Consider the following 21,837-nt stretch of genomic DNA (forward strand, 5'->3'; position numbering starts at 1 on the left):
TGAGCAGATGGGTCCTCCGTATGGAAAATAATCAAGGGCAGACTACAAAATACAAGAAGATGCATAGGGGAAATTGAAGGGAAGTCTATAATTCTTAATGTTTTTCTGCTAGCTGCTACATTTGTGCAAGAAGACAGAAATATCAGAGAACTAAAGGTAAGAGAGCAAAGGGGATGAGAGGGGAAAGAAATCTGCAGACATACACAGGATGAAACAACTGAGTGGCTGGGAAAACAAAGCGGGCAAAGAGTACACAGGAACTCGGAATAGTCAAAATGGGGAAACCGGAGCTTTCAGGTGTTGTCAGAGGGCATAGTCTGAGTCTGAGAGATAAGGGATTAGACATCCTGGAGGCAGGTGACCAGACCAAAGGTGCAGGGTCAAGCCAGGAGTCCCCTGTGTCCTGACAGCTTCTGGTCACTCGGCAGGTGGTCTTCCTGCTACAATCAAGAGTGCAAAGAATGATTCTGTCTTAGTCAACCTTTCCAGTGACTGCATTTGCCAATGGAGCAGTATCTCTGAGGAATCCTGAGCAATTCTTCCAATGCACAGTGCAGTAGGAGTCATGAAGGGGCTCACTGTGGACTCTTTTTTTCTTTTCTTTTTTTTTGGGGGGGGGGAAGTTTGGCACCATTTGATTCCAGGAACTTAGTAGAGCTGCCAGAGGGCTTAACCCATGCTGAGGATGAAGATGGGTTTGACCCCAGTCTGATGGCAAGAAACTCTTTTGTCAGCACACATTCCTCCTGCCCAGTTTGCAGAAGAGAAATCACTGGAAAACACCAACAGAAAAAGGAAACCAGGCCGTGGTGAGGCCCAGCCTGTGGCTCTATCCATCCTGAAAACCCACAGGCAAGAAGGTGCCTTATCTAGCTCTGCTGCTTACTGAAACCTAAGACAAGTCTGGCTTCATCCTTCTGAGTCTGTTTACTCATCCAGGAGAGAGGGGGAAATGTGAGGCAGTGGGAGATGAAACAAGGCAAGGCCTACTGTGTGCTCAGATCAGCCTCCAGCACACAGGAGATGTTTAACACACCGGGCATGGCGGCACACAGCTGCAATCCCAAGTGAGGTGGGAAGATGGTAAGGTTAAGGTTAGCCTTATATAGCTACACTACCTTAGAAAAGAAAGAAATGAAGAACTAAAGAAAGAAAATTAAGTGAAAAGAGATGCCCAATAAGTCTTAGTTTCTTTGGAGTAGAATGAGAGGACTCAACTCCCCCTTCCCCCCGCCCCAGGACCCTTGCCTTAGTGAGGACGCAATGGGCAGCCTGGGCTGGACCCTCAGGCGTGGTGATGTCCTGGGAATGAGCTTCAGTGGAGATGCTCCTCTCAAGATAGAGGCTGATAGCACAGTTGTTCAGAGTGTGAAGAGACTGCTCGGCATGCGCTTTTCACTCACAAGTGCCTTTATCTGAAGTCCGCCCCCTCGCCCCCCGCCACGCACACACACAGGTTTCATAGCAGTAATCTCACTTGCCTCCCACAGCAGCCTTTGACAGGTCAATGTCATACCCATTTTCCAGTTAAGAAACCGAGTCTCAGAATAAGTGAGTTGCCTAAGGTTTTATCCACCAGGAAGTAGTTGGAGCCCACAAGCCCACACACCAAAGTCTATCATCCGTGGAACACTTCAGGACCTCGGGAGGATGCTTGGTCACGAGTTAGATGTGTGGCTGAGGATTTTATATGCATAATTCCATCTAATCTTTGCAGCTGTGCATCATTATTATAATTCCTATAGTCCAGATGAAGAGATCGAGGCTTAGGAAGTGAAGGACTTACAAATCTAAATCTGTCTGGCACGCCTGCACCTGCATCATTACTTCCTTTCTCCAGCCAACAGAGGGAGATGGCATGAAGTTATGCTAGAAGAGCGGCCGAGAGGGGCGTGGTGGAACCAAAGGACCAGGGAGTGAAGAATCGCAAGCCCCCCAAAGACACATGTGTTAGCCTGAGCAGGAGCTTGACCCCTGGGTATATACTAGTGTAAGCCTAAGATTAATACACTCGGATATCTGAATCCAATACTCTGACTAAAGTTACTCGAACAAAGCTGAGGGAACCTCAGAGGTGGCAGCAGAAAGGATGAGGCCTAAAGCACTATGGGAGAACAGCAGATGCTGTCATGAGGTTATATAGCTCGAGAGGGACAGAATAGTCCTGAAACCATGAAGAGGCAGAGGGCGTGACTGGGCTGTGGCTCGTGGACGACAGGGGAGGTCTTTCTTCTCTCCCCAGGCCTCTCTGTCACCCCTCAGCACGTGTCAGCACAGTGCATGCACTCACTTACTTCATTTGGTACAAATTATTGGTGCCTCTGTGGTCGATATCATGGCAGAAGGCAGCAGCGAGCATGGCAAACGCTTCAAGGTCTGTATAGTACTTCTTTAGTCCCCCAGTCTAGAAAGATGTATGAGTACATATTGATAGAGGTCAGCACATCTCACACCCAGCACAGCCCAGTCTGACTGCAAGGGAGGCGGGGCTGGGGTGTCACCATGTTGCCACCACCAAAGACTAGTTTTGTATTTAGTGAGTCTTGCGTCATCCCAGGCAGTTTCAAAACCTAGGACGTATCTGGATTTTCCTTGAAAATGGCAAGCACATGCATTTCTGGTTGATAATCTAGCCACTTGCCCAGGGAGACCCATATCTCTGGTAGCGGCTGAAGAAGGGTGAGAGGCTGTGGGATCCCTGTCCATGAATGGTCAATGGTAGACCTGACACGACAGGCCATTCTCATTCCTTGTCATTTCTCAAGTGGGAACTAGTCAGAGTTGCAAATCCTTTCAGAGGCTTCCAGCATCGGTACCTACCAACAACAGGGTGAACATGGTCTGCCCCACATTGAATCCGTGCCGCCAGTTGTGGTAGGTGACAGGGCGGTACCCTTTCCGCACTGTGTACATCCACCTCGTAAGAACCTGTTACCCAAAGGCAACAACACTGTTCAGACTTTAGAACAGACTTCTAAAGGGTAGGAGGCTGGGGGGCATGCTTATCTAAAAAGCTGTGTTGGTCCTGTTGACAGAGTTTAAGCCGATGTATTCTCAAAGTTAATGATAATTTGAAATCCTAACTTGGGCTAATCTTTGGAACCGCAGAAAACACCAGTGAAGCACAGCAACAGAATCAAACCGCTTTTCAAGCAAAATGCTATCTGACCTCAACAGGTACTTTGAATTTCTCCACTGCATTTATCTCAAAAAACAGCCGCAGCCCGCATTTAACCAACTCGTGCTCTGTAACGGGGAAGTCGCTGAAACAGAACTCATACAGGTCTGTGGTTCTTGGGTCCGGCAAGTCCTCCTTCTGTTGAGAGGACAGATGGGTTCAGATTATGTTCAGCAGATGGCCCTATATGCCACACACCCAATATCGATGGTAAAGGGTTAATAGGAAGGGCTTCGGAGATGGCTGAGCAGCTCACGGTATATACCACCAGGCCTCATGACCTGAGTCCAGTCCCCAGAACCCACATGGTAAGAAGAGAACTGACTCCAGGAGTTAGTCTTTGGCCTCCACAGGTGCAATGTGGCACATGATCCAACCCCCACACCATACAACTAATTTATCAACTAATTAAAAACAGATACACTGAGAAAAAGTCCCTGAACCACACAGCCAAGTCTGCCTCTTGGTGCTTTCTCTTCGACAGTGTCGTGTCTCCCCGCCCTCCCTCCCTCCTGAAGCTACTAAGATAAACCTAGCCTTGGTCTTCCTAGACCCTGCGGCACCTCTTGAAGTCATCTAGTTTAGCTACGATTGTAAATGATCTTTGTGGGCTGATCTATATTGGACAATGATGGAGAAAATCGGGAAACCAAAAGATCAACCTTTAGAAGAAATCTTTCTTCCCAGTTTTGAAAAATGTGGAGGAAGAAGAAACTCCACATTTACTTGAAAAATGAGAATGTGTACTAAAAGAATGTGGGGATCAGAAGGAAGACACTTACCAGTAGGGCCAGTAGCTGTCTCTCTTCGCACTCTTCAATTACATCTACACATAACTTCTCTTTAAATTTCTAAAACGGAAAAGCAATAGAAGTGTGGGATTTCTACAAAGATTTCCATCTGCAGCCGGGCGTTGGAGGCAGAGGCAGAGGCAGAGGCAGAGGCAGAGGCAGAGGCAGATAGATCTCTGTGAGTTTCAAGACCAGCCTGGTCTACAAGAGCTAGTTCCAGGACAGCCTCCAAAGCCACAGAGAAACCCTGTCTCGAAAAACAAAACAAAACAAAACAAAAATCCAGTTTCAAAGATTTCCGACTGATCCCTCCACTATTAAAACCAGCTAAGATACAGTTAAAATCGGCTACACATCTGTTACACAGAAAGACATTCTGTATGGGAAGAGCCTTGCAGCAAGCGATTAGGAAGAACTAGACCAAAGAAATAACCTAATATGATTGAGTTCTCTCCCTTTCCAAAATGTAGCAGCGGCCATCTTAAAAGCATCATGGGCAGGCAAGAAAGGAAAGAAGGAAACAGAGTGGCTTGCATCTCCTGTTTTTCAAACAGCAGTTGTGCATGATTCATGACTATGTTCTCATCTTTATCATCTCAATACTTTAGTCAGATATCTTTTAACTCTTAATTGCTTCAGCAAAACAAAACCAATACCTCATACCACACTACACCTATATACACACTCAAAAAAAAAAAAAATCTAGGAAAAAGCAAAGAATAAAAATGATTATGTGGTCAGGCAGTAGTGGCACACACCTTTAATCCCAGCACTCAGGAGGCAGAGGCAGGTGGATCTCTGTAAGTTCGAGGCCAGCCTGGTCTACAGAGTGAATTCTAGGACAGCGGAAGCTACACAGAGAAACCCTATCTCAAAACAAACAAACACAAGTGATTATGTGATGTGGTTCCCCTTACTTTTGTAGTAATTGCAATATTGTCAGCAAAAACCCACTGGCTCCCTCAACAGAAGATAGTGGACTTGGTCTTGTGATTTGGTTTAGTCAGTGAGGCTTTTAGAGACTGCCATGTGAGCAAAGACTTTAAGTCACCAGGTTGCTGTTGGCCCACAAAAGTTGAGAGGTTGTGGAACAAACTAGACTCACAGCTTGGTCGCCGAGGTCAGTCAGAGTCCACAGCTATGTAAATAAAACATAGCTGCTTATTGCTGTAGGTGACTGAGGCAATACAACGGTTGTTACACAGCACTGAAGGACAATGGATGACTGATACATTGCTCTTCTTCAAAATATCATCTTCCTCACTAGTATACTTGAGTCTCGATGCCACTGCTTCTGCTCCTACACCCCCCAGGAGCTGTTTGTCACACAGTGCTATTGGGACACTGCAGTCTGGATTTCTAGGAAGGCTAGCTCACTGGCTGAGCAGCTCCTCCCTGAACCTCACTGTGTCTCCTGTCTTTATCCCAGAACTAAGCCTCTTCTCGTTGGTCTGACTTCCCAGTCACGAGGTGATTTCCAGAAGCTGAGGTTAAATGCCACCCACTGTCCACTGGACTGGACTCCCCACTCACCAAAATTGAGCCGATTTCATCAGGGGTGGCTTTTGTGCGGCTCATAATCATTTCCTGAGCAAGGTCCCTTCTGCTTTCCAGTCTGTTCACTCTCTCATAGGTGTCAGTGTTTAAAAGAGACCATCCAAGGAACTGGGTTAAAGTCTGAAGTGTAGGAAACAGTGAGTTAGATCCTCTAAAGTTAAAGAAAAGTGTCGTGGCACACAACAAGTGCACACTTTCCCGGAGTGATCTCCCTTCCACCACAACCAACCCAGTTCTTTTTTTAAAATTTACTTTTATTATTTTAACCATTGTTGGAGGATTTTATGTGTGCCCATATGTATTTTGGTCAAATCCACCTTTTTTCTCTTCTTTCCAATTTGCCTAGTGTACCACCACCACTTCTGCCTCTCAACTTCAGGTGCTCTGTGTTTAACCCAGTGGATCCGCTGAGCGCTGCCGGTATGTGCGTGGGTGTGGGAACATCTACTGGAGCATGGGTAGCATCTCAGGGTCTCTCTCTGGAAGAAAACTGTCTCTTCTCCTGAAGCCACCAATTTACAATTGCTCCTCAGCTATGGGGTGGTACTTCATGAGCCCTCCCTGACCCATGCTGACAATCCAGCTCTTTGTAGCAGCATAAGGAAAAAAAAATCTGAATTTATTGCCCAAACAGTAAGACTGACGAAGCTGTGCTTTCCAAAGTGCCATGCTTCCAGAATATTCTACTGCAGGCAAGGAATTACAAACAGAAAAAAAGAAAAAAAAAAAAACAGGACCTAAAAATCAGACAGGAATTTGAGGCCAAAGTGGGAGAGATTATAAAAGAAGAAGGGTGTGGGATAAAAGTATTTTTGTTGTTTTTATAGGTTTGGAAAGAATCTGGGTGAAATCAAAACTTTGTACTTGAACATAAAAGGTTTCAGTGTATAGAAATCCAAAAACGACACAACAGCATCTTGATTACAGCTGCAAGGCGCAGGTCTTAGTGTTCTTTGGAATGTCATTTGGACCAAGGAGTCCAAATGCAGCTGCCATCATTCCACGATGTTCAGATACATCTGTTGCTCTTCCCTACACTTACCTCGGTGATGTGCTCGTCATATTCGTCAAAGGGCTTCCCATCCTTCCTGTTATAAAATGTAGCCACTCCCACAATGTCTTCTTTCTTGTTAACGATAGGAAGGGACAAGACGTTTTTAATGACCCAGCCAGTTTCATCTACCGGTCCTTTCTATAAACAATAAGGGAACTTAAATTACTTTGATATTTTCACTTTTTAATTTTGAAACAACTATAGATTTACAAGATGTTTCAAAAGAAACGTACAGAGAAATCCATGAACTCTTCATTCAGTTCCCACCAAGGGAAACATCTCCTGTAACTGCAGTGCAAAACCAAAACCCAGGAAACAGACAATATAAAACCCACAGACCTTACTGGGGTCTCATTAGATTTATATGTGTCTTTGTTCTTGTGTGTTTGTTTAATCTCTTATGAAAAATTTCAACTGCTGTTAGAATCAATTGAAATATCCCATCACTACAATATACCCTTCCTACTATACCTACAACCACCACTCAGATTATTTTAAAGTAAATCCTGGGGTGAGTACATGGTTAGGATAAATATTCTAGGCCGTCCATTCAAATGTTCCAGAGCTAGGGCAACTGTGTTCTGACACTATAACTTTCCCCTTTGCTCCCCACTCCTAGGGATGGAAAGGGCTTCTTATCCAAATGTCATCTCTCTGCTTTCTTTGCTCTGTCTCCATCTTGCAACATTTGTGTAGTTAATTTCATATGTTAGGGTCTCTCCGTTGAAGTACTTAGTGCAATTTCTATCTAATCCATCAAGATAGTCTTTAAGTTTATGGTATGTTGTGATTACTAAAAAGTGTGACACCCTATGACAGCCAAGACCCAAACCAGTTGCTAGATTACAAGCAGTCAACCACAGGTCCTCCTATGTCAAGATGCTCCCATGCTCACTGGAGGGATCCAGACAAATAGCTTCAGAAGTGTTTTTCAAAATGTGACCCAAGGACCACAGTGTTGTGGGATATTACTTTTAACTAGGCAAAGATTTGTTACATTTGTTTATGCTTTGGAACGTTACTTGAACGTGTAAAGGTGTGTTACTTTTGTTTATGCTGCATTTATTTAATCATGTAAAGATGTATTGCATTTGTTTCACTTTGCCTGCCTAAGAGACCTGATTGGTCTAATAAAGAACTGAATGTCCAATAGCTAGGCAGAGAAAGGATAGGCGGGACTGGCAGGGAGAGAGAACATATAGGAGAAGAAATCTAGTCTTGAGAGGAGAATGAGAAGAAAGAGGGAGGAACACCAGGGACAAGAAGCCAGGCAGAAGCCAGACAGCCAGACATAGAGACAGCAGGAAAGTAAGATACATAGAACGAAAGAAGGTAAAAAAGCCCTGAGGCAAAATGTAGATGAAGAGAAACAGATTAAAATAAGGCTAAGCATTCATAACTAATATTAAGTCTCTGTGTCATGATTTGGGAGCTGGCTGGTGGCCCAAAAGAAAAAGCCTGGTACACCAGCAGCAATAGATTCTTAAAAAATTTTTTTTGTTTTTACATATACTTAAAATTTTTAGTTACATGTTGTTTCAAAGAAAATGCCCCCAAAGGGAGTGGCACTATTAGGAGGTGTGGCTTGTTGGAGTGGGTGTGGTTCTGTTGGAGGAAGTGTGTCACTGTGGAGGTTGGCTTTGAGGTCTTATATATGCTCAAGATACTGCCCAGTGTCTCAGACCACTTCCTGTTACCTGGGAAAGATGTAGAACCCTCAGTTCCTTCTCTCCAGCTCAAAGTCTACTGGCATGCTACCATATCTCACCATGATGATAATGGACTAAACCTCTGAAAATGTAAGCCACCCCAGTAAATGTTTTCATTTATAAGAGTTGCCATGGTCATGGTGTCTTTTCACAGAAATAATAGCCCTAACAGAGACACGTGTATATATGTGGGGTGGTGAGCAGGTGAGTGGACGTGTGTGTGTGTCTGTGCATGGGTTTGTGCATATACATATAACCTATTTATTGTTTATCGCCAGTCATTGTCCTTGAAGTGAAAAGCAGAGTGTGTGGGCCTTAAAGGTCAAAGCTTTAGAAACAAGGATGCAGTTTATACAGTGTTCCCAAGGTTCCTCCTAGGAAACTACCTAGGAGCCACATCCCTGTCCTTCAGGTATAATCTTAAACCTTACAAAATATGCTTTACTGGCTGCTTCTGGATGCTTTAGTAAATGTCTATTTACTACTTGTTCATCTTCATTTGTTTTACTGTTAATTAGAGATTTTGAATGCAAAGTGATAGAAGAAATCTAAAATTTAGGACAAAAACTTTAACTAGACAGTTCTATGTCCTCCTTCACCACTGCCTCAAATCCACCCCAGAGTTGAAGGTCTCTTTAAAGGAAGGCTTCCTTAGTATAATTCCAGGAACACTGGCTGGTAAGCAGAACAAAGACGCCCTGGCCAAAGATGCCTAGGCCTAATCCAGGACCTGTGAATGTGACCTTACAGATGAAATTAGAGTTATCAGTCAGTTAACTGAGACATAGAAATTACCCTGGATTTTACAGGAGGACAAATATAATAACCAAGAGCATTAAAAGCAGTGAAGTCAAAATCAGGGAAGGAACATCCCTCAGAGAAAGGTCTGGTGGTCCAGCTGCTGACGTGGAAGACAGAAAAGGCCATGGACCCATGGAATTCCAGCAGCCCATAGGACCCAAGGGTCTGGGAAAGTCAGGACACAGGCTCTTCCTAGCATCTTCCCAGAGGAACACCATCCTCTGACGTTGTGAGTTTAGTACAGCATGAAACATTTTATAGTCTAGCTTTCAGAAAAACAGGTTAATACTTAGCATGTTGTTTCCAGGTATTAGGGGTGCTTTGATGTTTGTTGTTTGTTGTTGTTACAATGCTATAGGAAACATATACATTGATCTCCAGGGACCACAGTTTGAGAATCATTACCTCTGTTGGTTTGTTCCCCAAACAGCTCATTTTCAATGTTTGGTTTTCGTGTCCCACATTTTTTGGTTACAATAGAGAATAATGAGAATCAGGATAAGGCATGAGAAGTAGAGTAAGAATGGGGAAGCAGATTGTGGAAGGAAGCTGATGCTCTGGGGACACCAGATGCCCCATCACGTATCTGCTCTGGGGACTGGCACACAGGGCCTGCTTGGGAGGGGACGTGGGGAAAGAGCTGGAAATGGTAGTTAGATAGACCGTGTCCTCCCCCGGCTATGGAGAAAAGGAAGGACCCGAAGATGAGTAAAATCACCTCAGCACAACTCTGGAAGAATACAGAGGGCTGCTGGGTTTTCCTAGGTCAATATTGCCCAGCAGAGACTTTAGGTTGCCTCCTGGAATGAGCCTGCCTTACTCAGTCACTGTCTGGGAGGCAGGGCTTGGAACAAACATGAGTGCAGAGTCCAGCAGTCCTGAACCATTGGGGTTCTGATGGGCACATTTAGTGTGCTGGTTTCTGGGAGACACAGGAGACTGGAGACTTGTTCCATTACAGGGACTCCTGAAGCCACAAGGCCACCCCCATCCTCTTCATAGTGTGGCTCCAGGGCCCCTCACACCTCAGTGGGCACCTGCTAATGCTGGATGAACTCCATCCGCATTAATTCCACAGCAGCTACTCCAAGTTCAGAGACTTGAAAATTCACTGTTCACCTTTCTTACAGGGGCAGTCTATCCTGACACACAATTGCTGCAGATTTAGAGGCCAGGGCTGGGCACAACACAATCACAAGCAGGCTCTAGTTACAGGAAGGGAGGGACAAAAAGCAAGAGGACCATATGGTGTTTGAGGGTTTCCACATCAGTAAACAAAGGGATGGGCAGGGAGAGCTAGGGGAAACCTCCATTTAACCAAACAGCTGTGTACAGGTTTTCCCAAGACAGGGCTTAGTTTGCAGCTGTGGCAGGATCACCTAAGGAAGATAGTAGCTCTTCCATTCAGGCATCAAAGGGATTCCATGTGTCTGCACAGCACAGAGAAGACAAACATTAACAGTGCTCCCTGGAGAGGACAGTCTCTACTCCTGACTCAGATCAGGGCTTTAATGTTTAGGAAATGCAGAACACGGAGTGCCAGCATGCATAGAAGATGGGTTGCAGCAATCTGGTACAGCAATTTCATCTAGTTCTACAAAGGGACCAGGAAGGTCAAGCAGAGGTGATGAGTAGGTCCTTTTGGAGAATTAGATAAAGCTAGAAAGAAGATGAACTCCAAAATCCTATCACTGCTATCATCTCCTTTCTGCTGCTGCAATAGAATATTACAGGCTGGGGAATTTATAAAGAAAAAAGTGAATTTGTTTCTCACAGTTTGAGAGACTGAGAGGTCTAAGAGCACAGTTCCATAACCTCAGAGGGGCTGCTCACTACATGATAACAGGGCAGAGAACATCACAGGACAAGAGTGCCTGAAAATGCCAGCTTACGTCTCCCTTCCTTTTCTTGGGAAGCTAGTGATACCTTGTACCTTCTGGCTTCACCCTCATCTATCCAAATTACCTCTAAATGCACCCAAGAAATAGTATGTATATGAATTGGGGGATTAAACCTTCAACACATAGACTCTAAGACTCTAACCACAGCTGTGACAGTGGGCAGAAGTGGGTTAGCCCAGACAGAAAATACAGAGGAACTGGTTGGGGGGCTTTTCTGTGGTAAGTGGAGGAAGATTCTCTCAGAAGTAGGTTTCTGAATGGTGGTTAAGAGAGGGTAAAATCTAGGGTCCTTAAGAATTTTTGTTTTCTTATTTAGATCATAGTTACAGTACACTGTAGAAAGGCCCCACAGGGTTGAGTGTGAGCCAATGTCTCCAGCCAACCGTTCATGCACACAGAGCTATGGAGGAGCCCTTTCACACATCAAGCTGTTGCTGTCCCTAGAGAACCAAGAATGGAAGGGAATGGGAGTGTGTCAGCATGCACTCGTGTGCGCGCACACACACACACACACACACCTCCCTTCTTCTCTGCTTCATGATGGTCATTGACCCAGCTGGAGTTTTGCAACTTGGGCCCCATGTGTGCCTACTGACTATACCTGAGGCCAGAGTAAAGCAGACTCTATGGATAAAGAGGAGAGCGAGCACCCACCTTGCCTCCAGGGATGAGGCAGAGTCATGGCCGCCCTTACCTGAAATGTGAAATACTCATCTGCTGGGGCATTCAGCATGTTGCAGATCTGTGAAGCAAGAGACAGAGTCCTTCTGAAGCATGGTGAAGATCATGATGCTGGGGCCACATTAGCCCACCTTGGGGAAGGGGAAGGAGTGTGTGTGGAGTGAGAGTTTCCCACTCGACACTTGGCAGCTTGGTAAACACATTAACACACACTCCCTAGGTTAGACCACATCTAGTTAGCCTAGGTTAAGCTCGCTGAAGTCACTCCTCTTCTGCTACCTCACTGACTGACATTTAGTGCCATCTTTTCTCCTCTCTACTTTCCCGCCTTCATTGCTGCCCTTTGACTTGCAAACAACTCCTCAGCCCAAGCAAAGGAGAAAGGTGAACAGAAAGACCATCCTGCTGAGGCAGGTGTTAGTGGGCGCTGGGCTTGCTTTCTATTCTTTCATAAAGTAAGGTGGCTGAGGGGTAAGAGGAAAAGGCCAGGCAGTGTTTTAGTCACTCCAAAGTAAGAATTCCCTGTGAGACAGTGCTCTGGAAGACAGAATTCAGAGACTGCTGCTCATATCCATGTTGAGTTGCTCTGAATCATCTGTACCTGGGTCTTATGCACAAACAGGTCTTAACACAATATTTAACACCAAGTTCAACAGATGGCATGCTAAGCCTGAATGGCAATGGTTGAGCAGTCCTTCCCTTTTAAAGATGAGGACATTGAAGTCCAAAGGAGTCTAGTGCTCTGTTCAAATTCGCTGAATGAAACTCGAATTGTTATCTCCAAAGAGGGCTGGTGGGATGGGTTCTCCTGGCTAGGGTTTAGGGAGAACCCTGGGGTTGTATAAGTTGCCCATTCACCTGGTGTAAACACTTCTACCATGGAGGGTTCAGGCTACCAACATTTACCTGCTCACAAAATTCCTGAAAAAAAAAAAAAAAAAAAAAAAAAAAAAAAAAACCTAACAATTTTAGGTGAGATCTGAAGGATTATCTCTCACCCATCACTCAAAGCTCTGTGAGCCATGGAAACTGCTTCTGATGAGTGCTTTCTAAGAGTGGATGGGACATATCTACTCTTTTTACAGTAGCCTTACTAAGAAAATGTGGAAATCTTCCAAAGCTTTTGTTTATTTTTTGGTGCATATTTTCTTTGGGTTTTTTGTTTGTTTGTTTACTTGTTTCTTTGTGTGAATCTGGATTTCCCTATGCATCTCTGCAGTGGGTGGGATTAGCAATGCTTTATAGTCAGCCTCCTCACTGCTGGGGTCACAGGCATGTACTCCCCACACATGCTCTGTCTTGCTGTTTCTATGGGTATTGGTAATTAAGAACTTGAGGACTCTTCGGTGCCATTGTTAATTTCATGATCTAATTTGAATGTTTGGCATTTCATGGACCACGGACCTCAAGAGTGTGGCTTAAAGATGCAAACCCACCGGTTCTTTTCTTCTAACCTTTCTGTCATGGCCATGTTTTTCAGCCTTTGCTGTAAGGCTTTGGAGAAAATGTTCATAGTCAGTAAGACCACAGAGCACTTGAGATGGGCTTGACCTATCTCAAGTCACAGCCCCTGTCTTTGAATACCCTGCTTTAAATGGATGTCTGAAAATTGTGCTCATGAGAAATGGATGAATCTTTCTTAAGTTAACTAAACATTTTCATATGATTTCAATGCCCTGATTAACTTACATCATCTTTTCCGCTATGCCTTCCCTTTCTCCTGCGCTAAAGAAAGTAATCTAACCCTTATCTCATGTGTTCTTGGTTCAACTTATATTTACTTTGTAACAAATAAGAGTTTTACACACTGTTATTTAGCATTTTAGTTTGTCTAATGACTTACAAATCCATTTTCAGCAACATATGTTGGCAATCCACTGAGGAGTGTCCAGTGGTCTGCAGGCGGTGACCTTGGAGAAGATTAGAAAAGTCATTGGCATACACAGAAATGATCAGGTACAAAACCCCAGGGGCAAGTCCCATGGTTGCTTTAGGGAAACACTCACGGAATCACGTTGATCTCTTCTTTTCCATGTAAAATGTAATCGATGATTTTATAAAAGATGATTTCCTAGGAGGGAAGGAGATTGTGGGCACAGTATTACTTCCCAAAGAAAACAATCGTCACTGGAGAATGTGTGCTTTGAAATTCTTATAAATAGCACCTAGTTTCCTAGCCACCGTTTTCTGTATAATGTAACTTACTAAACAAGGTATATGTTAGTGACAGGCTTATAATCAAACAAGAGACGGTATTGACTGTACACAAACAATAAGAGTGGGCCTAATGTCATTTTAAAAAGCTGAATTTACCCAAATAGCTTTTGGGGGAATCTGATAACCAAACCACCAGCAACTCTGTCTTTACTTTTAACAGATTGCTTCTTGTTGTCCAGCCGCAGCTGACATTAACAACTTCAATAGGGAAAAAAAATCAAATCCTTGATAAACTGCAAGCAGACATTGACTGTGCAACGAATACACAGCTCTTCTTTCTCTCACGGTTTATCTCAGAAGCCACCTCCACAGTGGAGGGCAGTGCTGGAAGGGACTGGGGCAGATGAAGAATCTGGGGCCCAACAAGCCCGTCAACTTCTGTTTCCCATGGGCTGAGAATACGGTGGTGGAGTAGCAAATACACTCCCTGCCTCCATGATGCTTGTAATTGAGTGTGGCTGTAAACCTAACCCAACCCCCAGGGGGTCCCCATCCTGCACAGGTGAAAAAGGGCCCAAGCATTTCTTAAAACATTGTGCTGCCAGGTGGAGGTGGCACAGGCCTTTAATCCCAGCACTCAGGAGGCAGAGGCAGGCGGATCTCTGTGAGTTCGAGACCAGCCTGGTCTACAGAGTGAGTGCCAGGACAGGCTCCAAAGCCACAGAGAAACCCGGTCTCAAAAAACAAAACAAGCAACAACATTGTGCCAGTGGCTCTGATGCCTCCCTGATGAAGAGAACTGCAGACCCACCCACCAAGTTTGGGGTTTGTGGTAAAGGAAAGCAAGAGTTTAATGAGATGTTAAGGTCCACCCTGCTGTGTGGGACAGAGCTTGGCAGAGTCCCAGTGAAATTTCTTTCCTCCGTGCACTTCAATTTCTTGGCACTGTACCCAGACATCACTAAAGAAGATGTTCAAATTTACCCTGCCATCTGGAGTCTTTGGTCCTTTATAAGGTTCAACTTCTCCAAGCTTGATTGGCCACTCATCATAAAATTCCTGGAGGCAATTATATTTAAATATTATTAAACAAACTGTCCCAACATTCACCATACCTGATCTAAAATATATGCACTCACATATTTTATGTTAATTTGCATAGTTCTGGAATTTTAGACTTGAAAAAAAACCTATAATTCTCAGCAATATTGCTTATGAACCTGTGACTATGTAAAGTTGCTTAGCTTTTATTCGTCTGTAAAATGGGGATAGCACAACTTCAGCTTGCTGTGAAGATTAAATGAACAATATATGCCAAACACTTGCTTATAGTTCAAAGAATTCCATGTATAGCATCTGTTTTGTAGACAACCAAATTAAGGCCAGGTAGGTTAAGAAATTTAGTTAAGGTCACTCAGAGCAGTCAGCAGTGTCAATTGCCTTAACTAACACCCATTCTCCCCCATTTTGCTAGTTGAACCCCATTTCATTTGGATATCAGGTAATAATTTGTTTAGGAAGAAAAGGTCCTATCCAGCCCATAAGAGGTCTACACGAAGCACCCAGATTAATTTCAGGTATGTGGCTTGGTTTAGACCAGTGAATGGGTCGGGGGGAGTCTGCTAAAGGGCTACCAGATAAAGGTGTTTCTCAGATGAAAAGTGATATTTCCCTTGTAGCCAGAAGCATCCTAAGCAATATCTTCAGTCCCACGGCTGCTGTTAGAACCCTGCTCTTCTGCTGCCTGGTCCTATGTTGCCCGCTTAGAACACTGACTTTGAAAAACAATTGCCAATCACATGAATAGTAAGAAATAGAAATGATACCGAGTCAGTTATATTGAAATCCCAAACTTCCAAGAGAATCAAAGATGAGAGTGGGTGTCACACTGTGAACAATTTGTTTGTTTCTTTCTACTTTAGGATAATTTTTTCAGATACAAAATGTCGAACAGGTACTAACATTTATTTTGCACCTACAGTGTACTCAATGCCTTATAGCTCTCTGATTTCCAAAGCTAAAAAAAGAGAAGTCCCCACTTTGCTGATGAGAAAGTCAAGAACCAGGGCAATGGAAAACCTTGCTGGAATGAAGGACAGAGAGCTGGCAGCACCTGACTTCAAGCCCTGCGTTAGAGCTGTAGCAACCCCAAGGCCTGCATTAGAGCCTTAGCAACCCCAAGCCCTGCATTAGAGCTGTAGCAACCCCAAGCCCTACTTTAAAGCCGTAGCAACCCCAAGCCCTGCATTAGAGCTGTAGCAACCCCAAGCCCTGCATTAGAGCTGTAGCAACCCCAAGCCCTGCGTTAGAGCTGTAGCAACTCAAGCCCTGCGTTAGAGCTGTAGCAACCTCAAACCCTGCATTAGAGTTTTTGCGACACAGGCAGTGTGGTATCAGCAAAGGAGAGAGAAATCAGTGAGTGGAAGACAGGGGAAAAGCAGGCCCACACAAATGTAGCCAAGATCTTTGGCAGAAAAGCAAAAAATATTGAGATAAGCTAGTCTATTCAACAAATTGTATTGGAACAATGACATCCAGGAACAAAAGAAATCTTGTTTCTTTAATTAAAAAAAATCTCTGAATGACTTATAGTTCTATTAACTATAAACAAAACTATAAGAATTCTGGAAGTTGATATGGGAGAAAAATCTAGATGAGCCTGAGTTTGGAGAGACTTTTTAGACACAGAACCAGGGCACAATATATAAAGAAAAAAACTATTGGACAGTATTAATTTAAAACATCTGCTATAGAAATGTTCTTCACAAAAATGTGAAAAGACTGGGGAAAATATTTGTAATACAGGACTAGTATCCAGAATATTCTCTAATTTATTCAGGCTGGTCTTAAGTTCAAGTTATTCCCCTGCCTCCAGAGTGCTGGGATTGTAAATACACACAATCACTTCTGATTGCAAAGATCTTTTGAAATCATCAGGAAGCAGAGAAGTCAACTTAAAAATGGGCAAGATGAGAAATACCATGGAAAGTAAGCACATGAAAATTGTTCAAACTTATGTGGCTGGGGACTGCAAATTCAAACGAAGATGCACCACCACGTGTCTTGAAGTGGATGAAACCCAAATACAGAGACCACTAACTCTTGGGAGGGACGTAGATATGCAAAAGGATGGTCACTTGGGAAGATAGAGTGACAGTGCTTTACAAAGATAAACAGTCTTCCCGGATTATCAAACAACTGGACTTTCTGCCATTTACTCAAGTGAGTTGAAAATATGTGTACACAAAAACCCATACATGATGCCTACAGCAGCTTTATTCATGATTGCCCCAAATTAGAAGCAATGATAATGTCCTTCACTATGTGAGAAACAGGCTGCCTTAGGATGCACTACTATTCACTAACAAAAATATATGAGCTCTAGCAAGGATGTGGAATTGACCTAAATGTCTAGCATCAAATTAATGGATAAAGAAAATGTAGAGCATATACTCAATGATATACTATCCAGCTAGAAAAGAAAAGAAAGAAAACATGTGTCATCGTGACAGTGGTAGTAAACCTGGAGAGCTATGCTGAGAGAAATGGGCTAGGCACTGAAAGACAAACGTACGGTTCAATGTACACGTGGAATCTGAAAAAGTCAAACACAGAAGCAGAGGGTAGAATGTAGTTACCAGAAGCTTGGGAGTAGGCCATTGTCAGGACAGGAAGGAGCTGTACAAATACCACAGTGTTCCAGCCAGGCAGTAAGTTTGCAGGATTTATTACAGAAAAACACAACCAAAGTGAATAGGTACTATATATTTGAAAGCTGATAAAAGACTAGATTTAAATGGTATCGCCACTATGTAAAGTGGTCAACATGTCAACTACTTTCCTGTAACCATCTCATAATGTATACATATATGAAAATATCACACTGTACCCCATAAATATGTGCAACTGTCACTTAAGATATAAAAATTTTAAATGAGTTATCAGAAAGTTAGGCATGGTAGTGCATGCCTGTAATTCTAGAACTCAGAAGGCTAAGACAGGAGCATTGTCTTGAATTTGAGGCTACCCTGGAGCTAAATATAGTGACTACTAGGTGATTTGGGGCTACATATTGAGACTCTGTCTCAAGAAGATAACAAAGGCACATTAGAGAAGGAGCATAAGAGAGACAAATGAGAGCCAGCCTCAGACCATCAGCCTTTGTAGCCTATGTCTCCACCCAGCTTTCTCTCCCCCTCTTCTCTCCCACCTGTGTTTAGTACCCAAGGTCATCTTAGCAGGCCGTCGCAACTCTGTTCCTGCCCTACATTGCTTGCTTTCCTTCTCATTTTAGATTTGCCTCTTCTTTTTCTTTTACTCTTTTCTCTTCCCAAAGAACATGATCTGCCTGTCTTGCAGGGTCCCTGTGCCCCAGCCTTCTGAGACAAGACTATTCTACATTGTCCTATAGCATGTCTTTATTCCTCTTGAGTCTACATCTCACCTAATTTACCTCATTGCCCTGACTTTTTTGCCCTCTTCCACTTTTTTCTGTCTCCCCAATGTTACGTGTCTTACTGTGATTTCTTCTTATTCTCCCTGACACTGCTGGAACCCATGATATCTAGTCTAGTAATGCTAGACTAGTAATTGATAACATCTAGTCTAGTAATTGATAATATCTAGTCTAGTAATTGATAACATAGTGTTATCAATCCCCCTTTATTTCCTAAAATGATTAGTACTTAAGGGTGATCGTGACACAATCAACTATTATTCTATTTACCTAGTGCATCTACCTACCTCTGGATATCCATTGTTGTTACAGGGTAGGGCTGGGAATAGAGTCTGGTTCCCTGGTGTTTTACAAAGAAGAATGACGCCTCAACTTCCTATGACCTAGCCTCTTCTGGATATTGCTAACACTCCCAACTGGAGGGGGGGAAAGGTGACCTAAATTTAAAATATTTTAAAAAAATACAATCAACAGTCTAACTCCTGATATACAAATCTCAATACAAAACACATGAAAACTCAAGACAACAAATCTAACAAATGTCACAGTAAATGCTCCCAATGACAGTGATTTAGAAGAAATTCTAGACAAAGAGTTTCCAAAGGAGTAAGGATAAATATGTTCAAAGAGATGAAAGAAGACAAAGGTAGATGCCTGAGTAAATTTCATGAGAACATAGAAGCAGTTGGATGAAATAAGGAAGTCAATGTAAGATATGAAAATGAAGTGTGATAAAGAGACAAACACACTGAAGAAAAACCAAGCTGAAATGATGCTGGAAACGAAAGTTTCACTAAGACAAATAAAATGTTCAAAGAACAACCTCACTAATAGAATGGTTCACAGGAAGGGGGAACATCAGGACTTGAAGACAAGATATAGGAATTGGTACATTTAGTTGAAAACAACAATAAATATACATAAAATACAAAGAGCATATGCAAGAATTTTGGGACACCGTGAAAAGATCAAATCTATTAATTATTGTCATAGAAGGAGAATAGCACCATGCAAATGGCATAGAAAATGTTTTCAATGCAATCAGAAGAAAATTGCCTGAACCTAGAGAAAGAGAAGCCCACCTAAGTAGAAGAGGCATATAAAAATCCAAATAGGCAAGACCATGAAAAACAACACACACACAAAAACTCCCTACATCACATCACAGTTAAAACACTGACTATATAGCACAAGGAACATTGCAGAAAGACAGAAAAATGTCACATACAAAAGCAGGTTCACAAGAATAACAGCTGACCCCTCAAAAGAAACTTCCAAAGACAGAAGGGCAGGGAAAAGTGTATTTCAAATTCTGAAAAACAACAGCTGCCAACCCAGCTTCCATACCCTGCAAAATTATCTATTATAACCAATGTAGAAATAAAAGCATTAATGATAGAAGCAGGCTAAAGGAGTTTGTGATTGCTAAGCCAGCTCTGCAGAGGATATTAGGCAGAATTTTTCAGACTTGGAAAATAGGGGAAAAAAATAAAGGGGATATAACTGTGGTTAAGCAAATGAGGATTAGCAAGACACCAGATGCTACATAATCAACAAAATGACAAGAATTATTACACACCTTTAAATAATAACTCTTCAACGTCTTAGTTCCCAAATCAGAAGAGACAGACTAGCACATTAAGAGAAAAAAAAGCAGAATCCATTTTGTTTCTGCCTCCAAGAAACACACTTTACCTTCAAAAACAGATTCTGTGTTATGGCAAAGGGATGGAAAAGGGTATTCCAAGCAAAAAGAACCAGGGAATGGGAGTCGGTATCTTGGCATTTGACAATATATAGTTCAAACCAATTTAATTCGGAAGAGATGTGTCATTTCTGTAAAGTAATTACATAAGAAATAAGAAAAGGTTACTCCCTTTAGATCATAGAATTTGCAAATCAAGTTTTCTCTTCAAAACATTTGCAGTTCTAAATGTATATACAACAAACATAGGTGCACACAATTTCATAACACACTATGTAAAGTCACAGATTAACCTTAACACAGCAATAGTATTTCAATATCCTACTCACATAAACAAGTCATCCTGACAAGAAATATGGAGATCAGGAAGTTATGTGATATCCTATATAAAATGGACTTAATAGATGTCTCCAGAACATTCTATCTGAACACTACAGAATCCACGTTCTTCTCAGCAGCCCATGGAACTTTCTCTAAAATAAGATCACACATTAGGGCACAATGTAAGTGGATTGCTTTTCTGTTGTTGTGTAAAATAGCATGACCAAAAGCTTCTGATGGAAGAAAAAAGCTTTATTTTAGCTCATAGTTTCAGAGGGATGGAGTCCATGATGACAGGAAAGGCATGGCTTGGTGGCAGGAGCAGGAAGCTGAGGGATCATATTACCACTCACACATGGGGGTAAAAAGAGAGAACAGGAAGTGGACAATCCTATAAACTTCAAAGCCTCCTGCTTTCGCCACCAGTGGTGGGCTTCCTCCAGTGAGGCTCCACTTCCTAAAGGTTCCATAACCTCCAGAAACAGCACTACCAACTGGAGAACAAGTGTTAACACATATGAACCCATGAAAGACGTTGTTCATTCAAACTGCCACAATACTTATCAACAAATATATGAAATTTGAAATAGCCTCTTGTATTATTACTGACAATATTGAATAATGCTAGAAATCAACAGTAAAAGAATGCCTAGAAAACACACAAATTTAGGGAGATTACAACTGAATGATGACTTGTCACTAAAGAAGGAAATTAGAAAATTGCTAGAATCGAAAGAAAATGAAGATATACCCAAACCAGTGGGACACAATGGAAGTAGTTCTAAAAGGGAATCACAGCTGCAAGCGCCTACATTAAAAACAAAACAAAACAAAACAGAGATTTCTCAAACAAACAACTTAACAGTGCACCTTAGGACCTTGAAAAAACAAGAACAAGTCAAACCCAAAAGCAGTACACAAAAAGAAAATTTATGGAAGAAATTAATGAAAGAAAAATTTGAAAAACAAATAATCAATGAAACAAACAGTTGGAACAGTTGGGTCTTTCAAAAGATAAACAGGAGTAACAAACTATTAGCCAAACTAATAGGGTCTCTCTCTCTCTCTCTCTCTCTCTCTCTCTCTCTCTCTCTCTCTCTCTGTGTGTGTGTGTGTGTGTGTGTGTGTGAGAGAGAGAGAGAGAGAGAGAGAGAGAGTGAGAGAGAGAGAGAGAATGCCCATGTTAATAAAACTGGAGAAGAAACAGGGATATTACAATAGCTACCATGCAAATGAAAAAAAAAAACTACTAAGAACATTTATATTCCACAAAATGGGGGGTGCCTAAAGAAATGAGTGAGTTAGATGAGTATGGCCTGCCTATCAAAGTTAAACCAAAAGAGATTAGTAATTTAAACAGATGTGTAGCAAACAACAAGATTCAAGCAGTAATAAAAAAATGTCTCCAAACTAAAAAAAAAAAAAAAAAAAAAAAAGTGCAGAACCAAGTGGATTTACTACAGAACTCTAGCAGACTTCTGCAAAGAGCTAACACCAATCCTTTCAAATTATTCCACAAAACAAAG

General features: G+C 42.5%; 1 protein-coding gene across 2 annotated transcripts in view; it reads right to left on the bottom strand.

The window, feature by feature from the left end:
* The window catches only part of Pde6c (phosphodiesterase 6C), a 47,826-nt gene that overhangs the window by 19,428 nt on the left and 6,561 nt on the right, over positions 1 to 21,837 (bottom strand). For both annotated transcript variants that reach the window (XM_027407439.2, XM_027407437.2), the window contains exons 5-14: positions 14,814 to 14,888; positions 13,679 to 13,743; positions 13,516 to 13,582; positions 11,686 to 11,733; positions 6,569 to 6,718; positions 5,503 to 5,646; positions 3,961 to 4,029; positions 3,170 to 3,316; positions 2,821 to 2,928; positions 2,295 to 2,404 (exon numbers count right to left, since the gene is read on the bottom strand). In XM_027407439.2, coding sequence (XP_027263240.1) covers positions 2,295 to 2,404; positions 2,821 to 2,928; positions 3,170 to 3,316; positions 3,961 to 4,029; positions 5,503 to 5,646; positions 6,569 to 6,718; positions 11,686 to 11,733; positions 13,516 to 13,582; positions 13,679 to 13,743; positions 14,814 to 14,888 — 983 coding nt within the window. The remainder of the gene's footprint in view (positions 1 to 2,294; positions 2,405 to 2,820; positions 2,929 to 3,169; positions 3,317 to 3,960; positions 4,030 to 5,502; positions 5,647 to 6,568; positions 6,719 to 11,685; positions 11,734 to 13,515; positions 13,583 to 13,678; positions 13,744 to 14,813; positions 14,889 to 21,837) is intronic.

Source organism: Cricetulus griseus, chromosome 3 (genome assembly GCF_003668045.3).
Source record: "Cricetulus griseus strain 17A/GY chromosome 3, alternate assembly CriGri-PICRH-1.0, whole genome shotgun sequence".
In the NCBI taxonomy this organism is placed as follows: domain Eukaryota; kingdom Metazoa; phylum Chordata; class Mammalia; order Rodentia; family Cricetidae; genus Cricetulus; species Cricetulus griseus.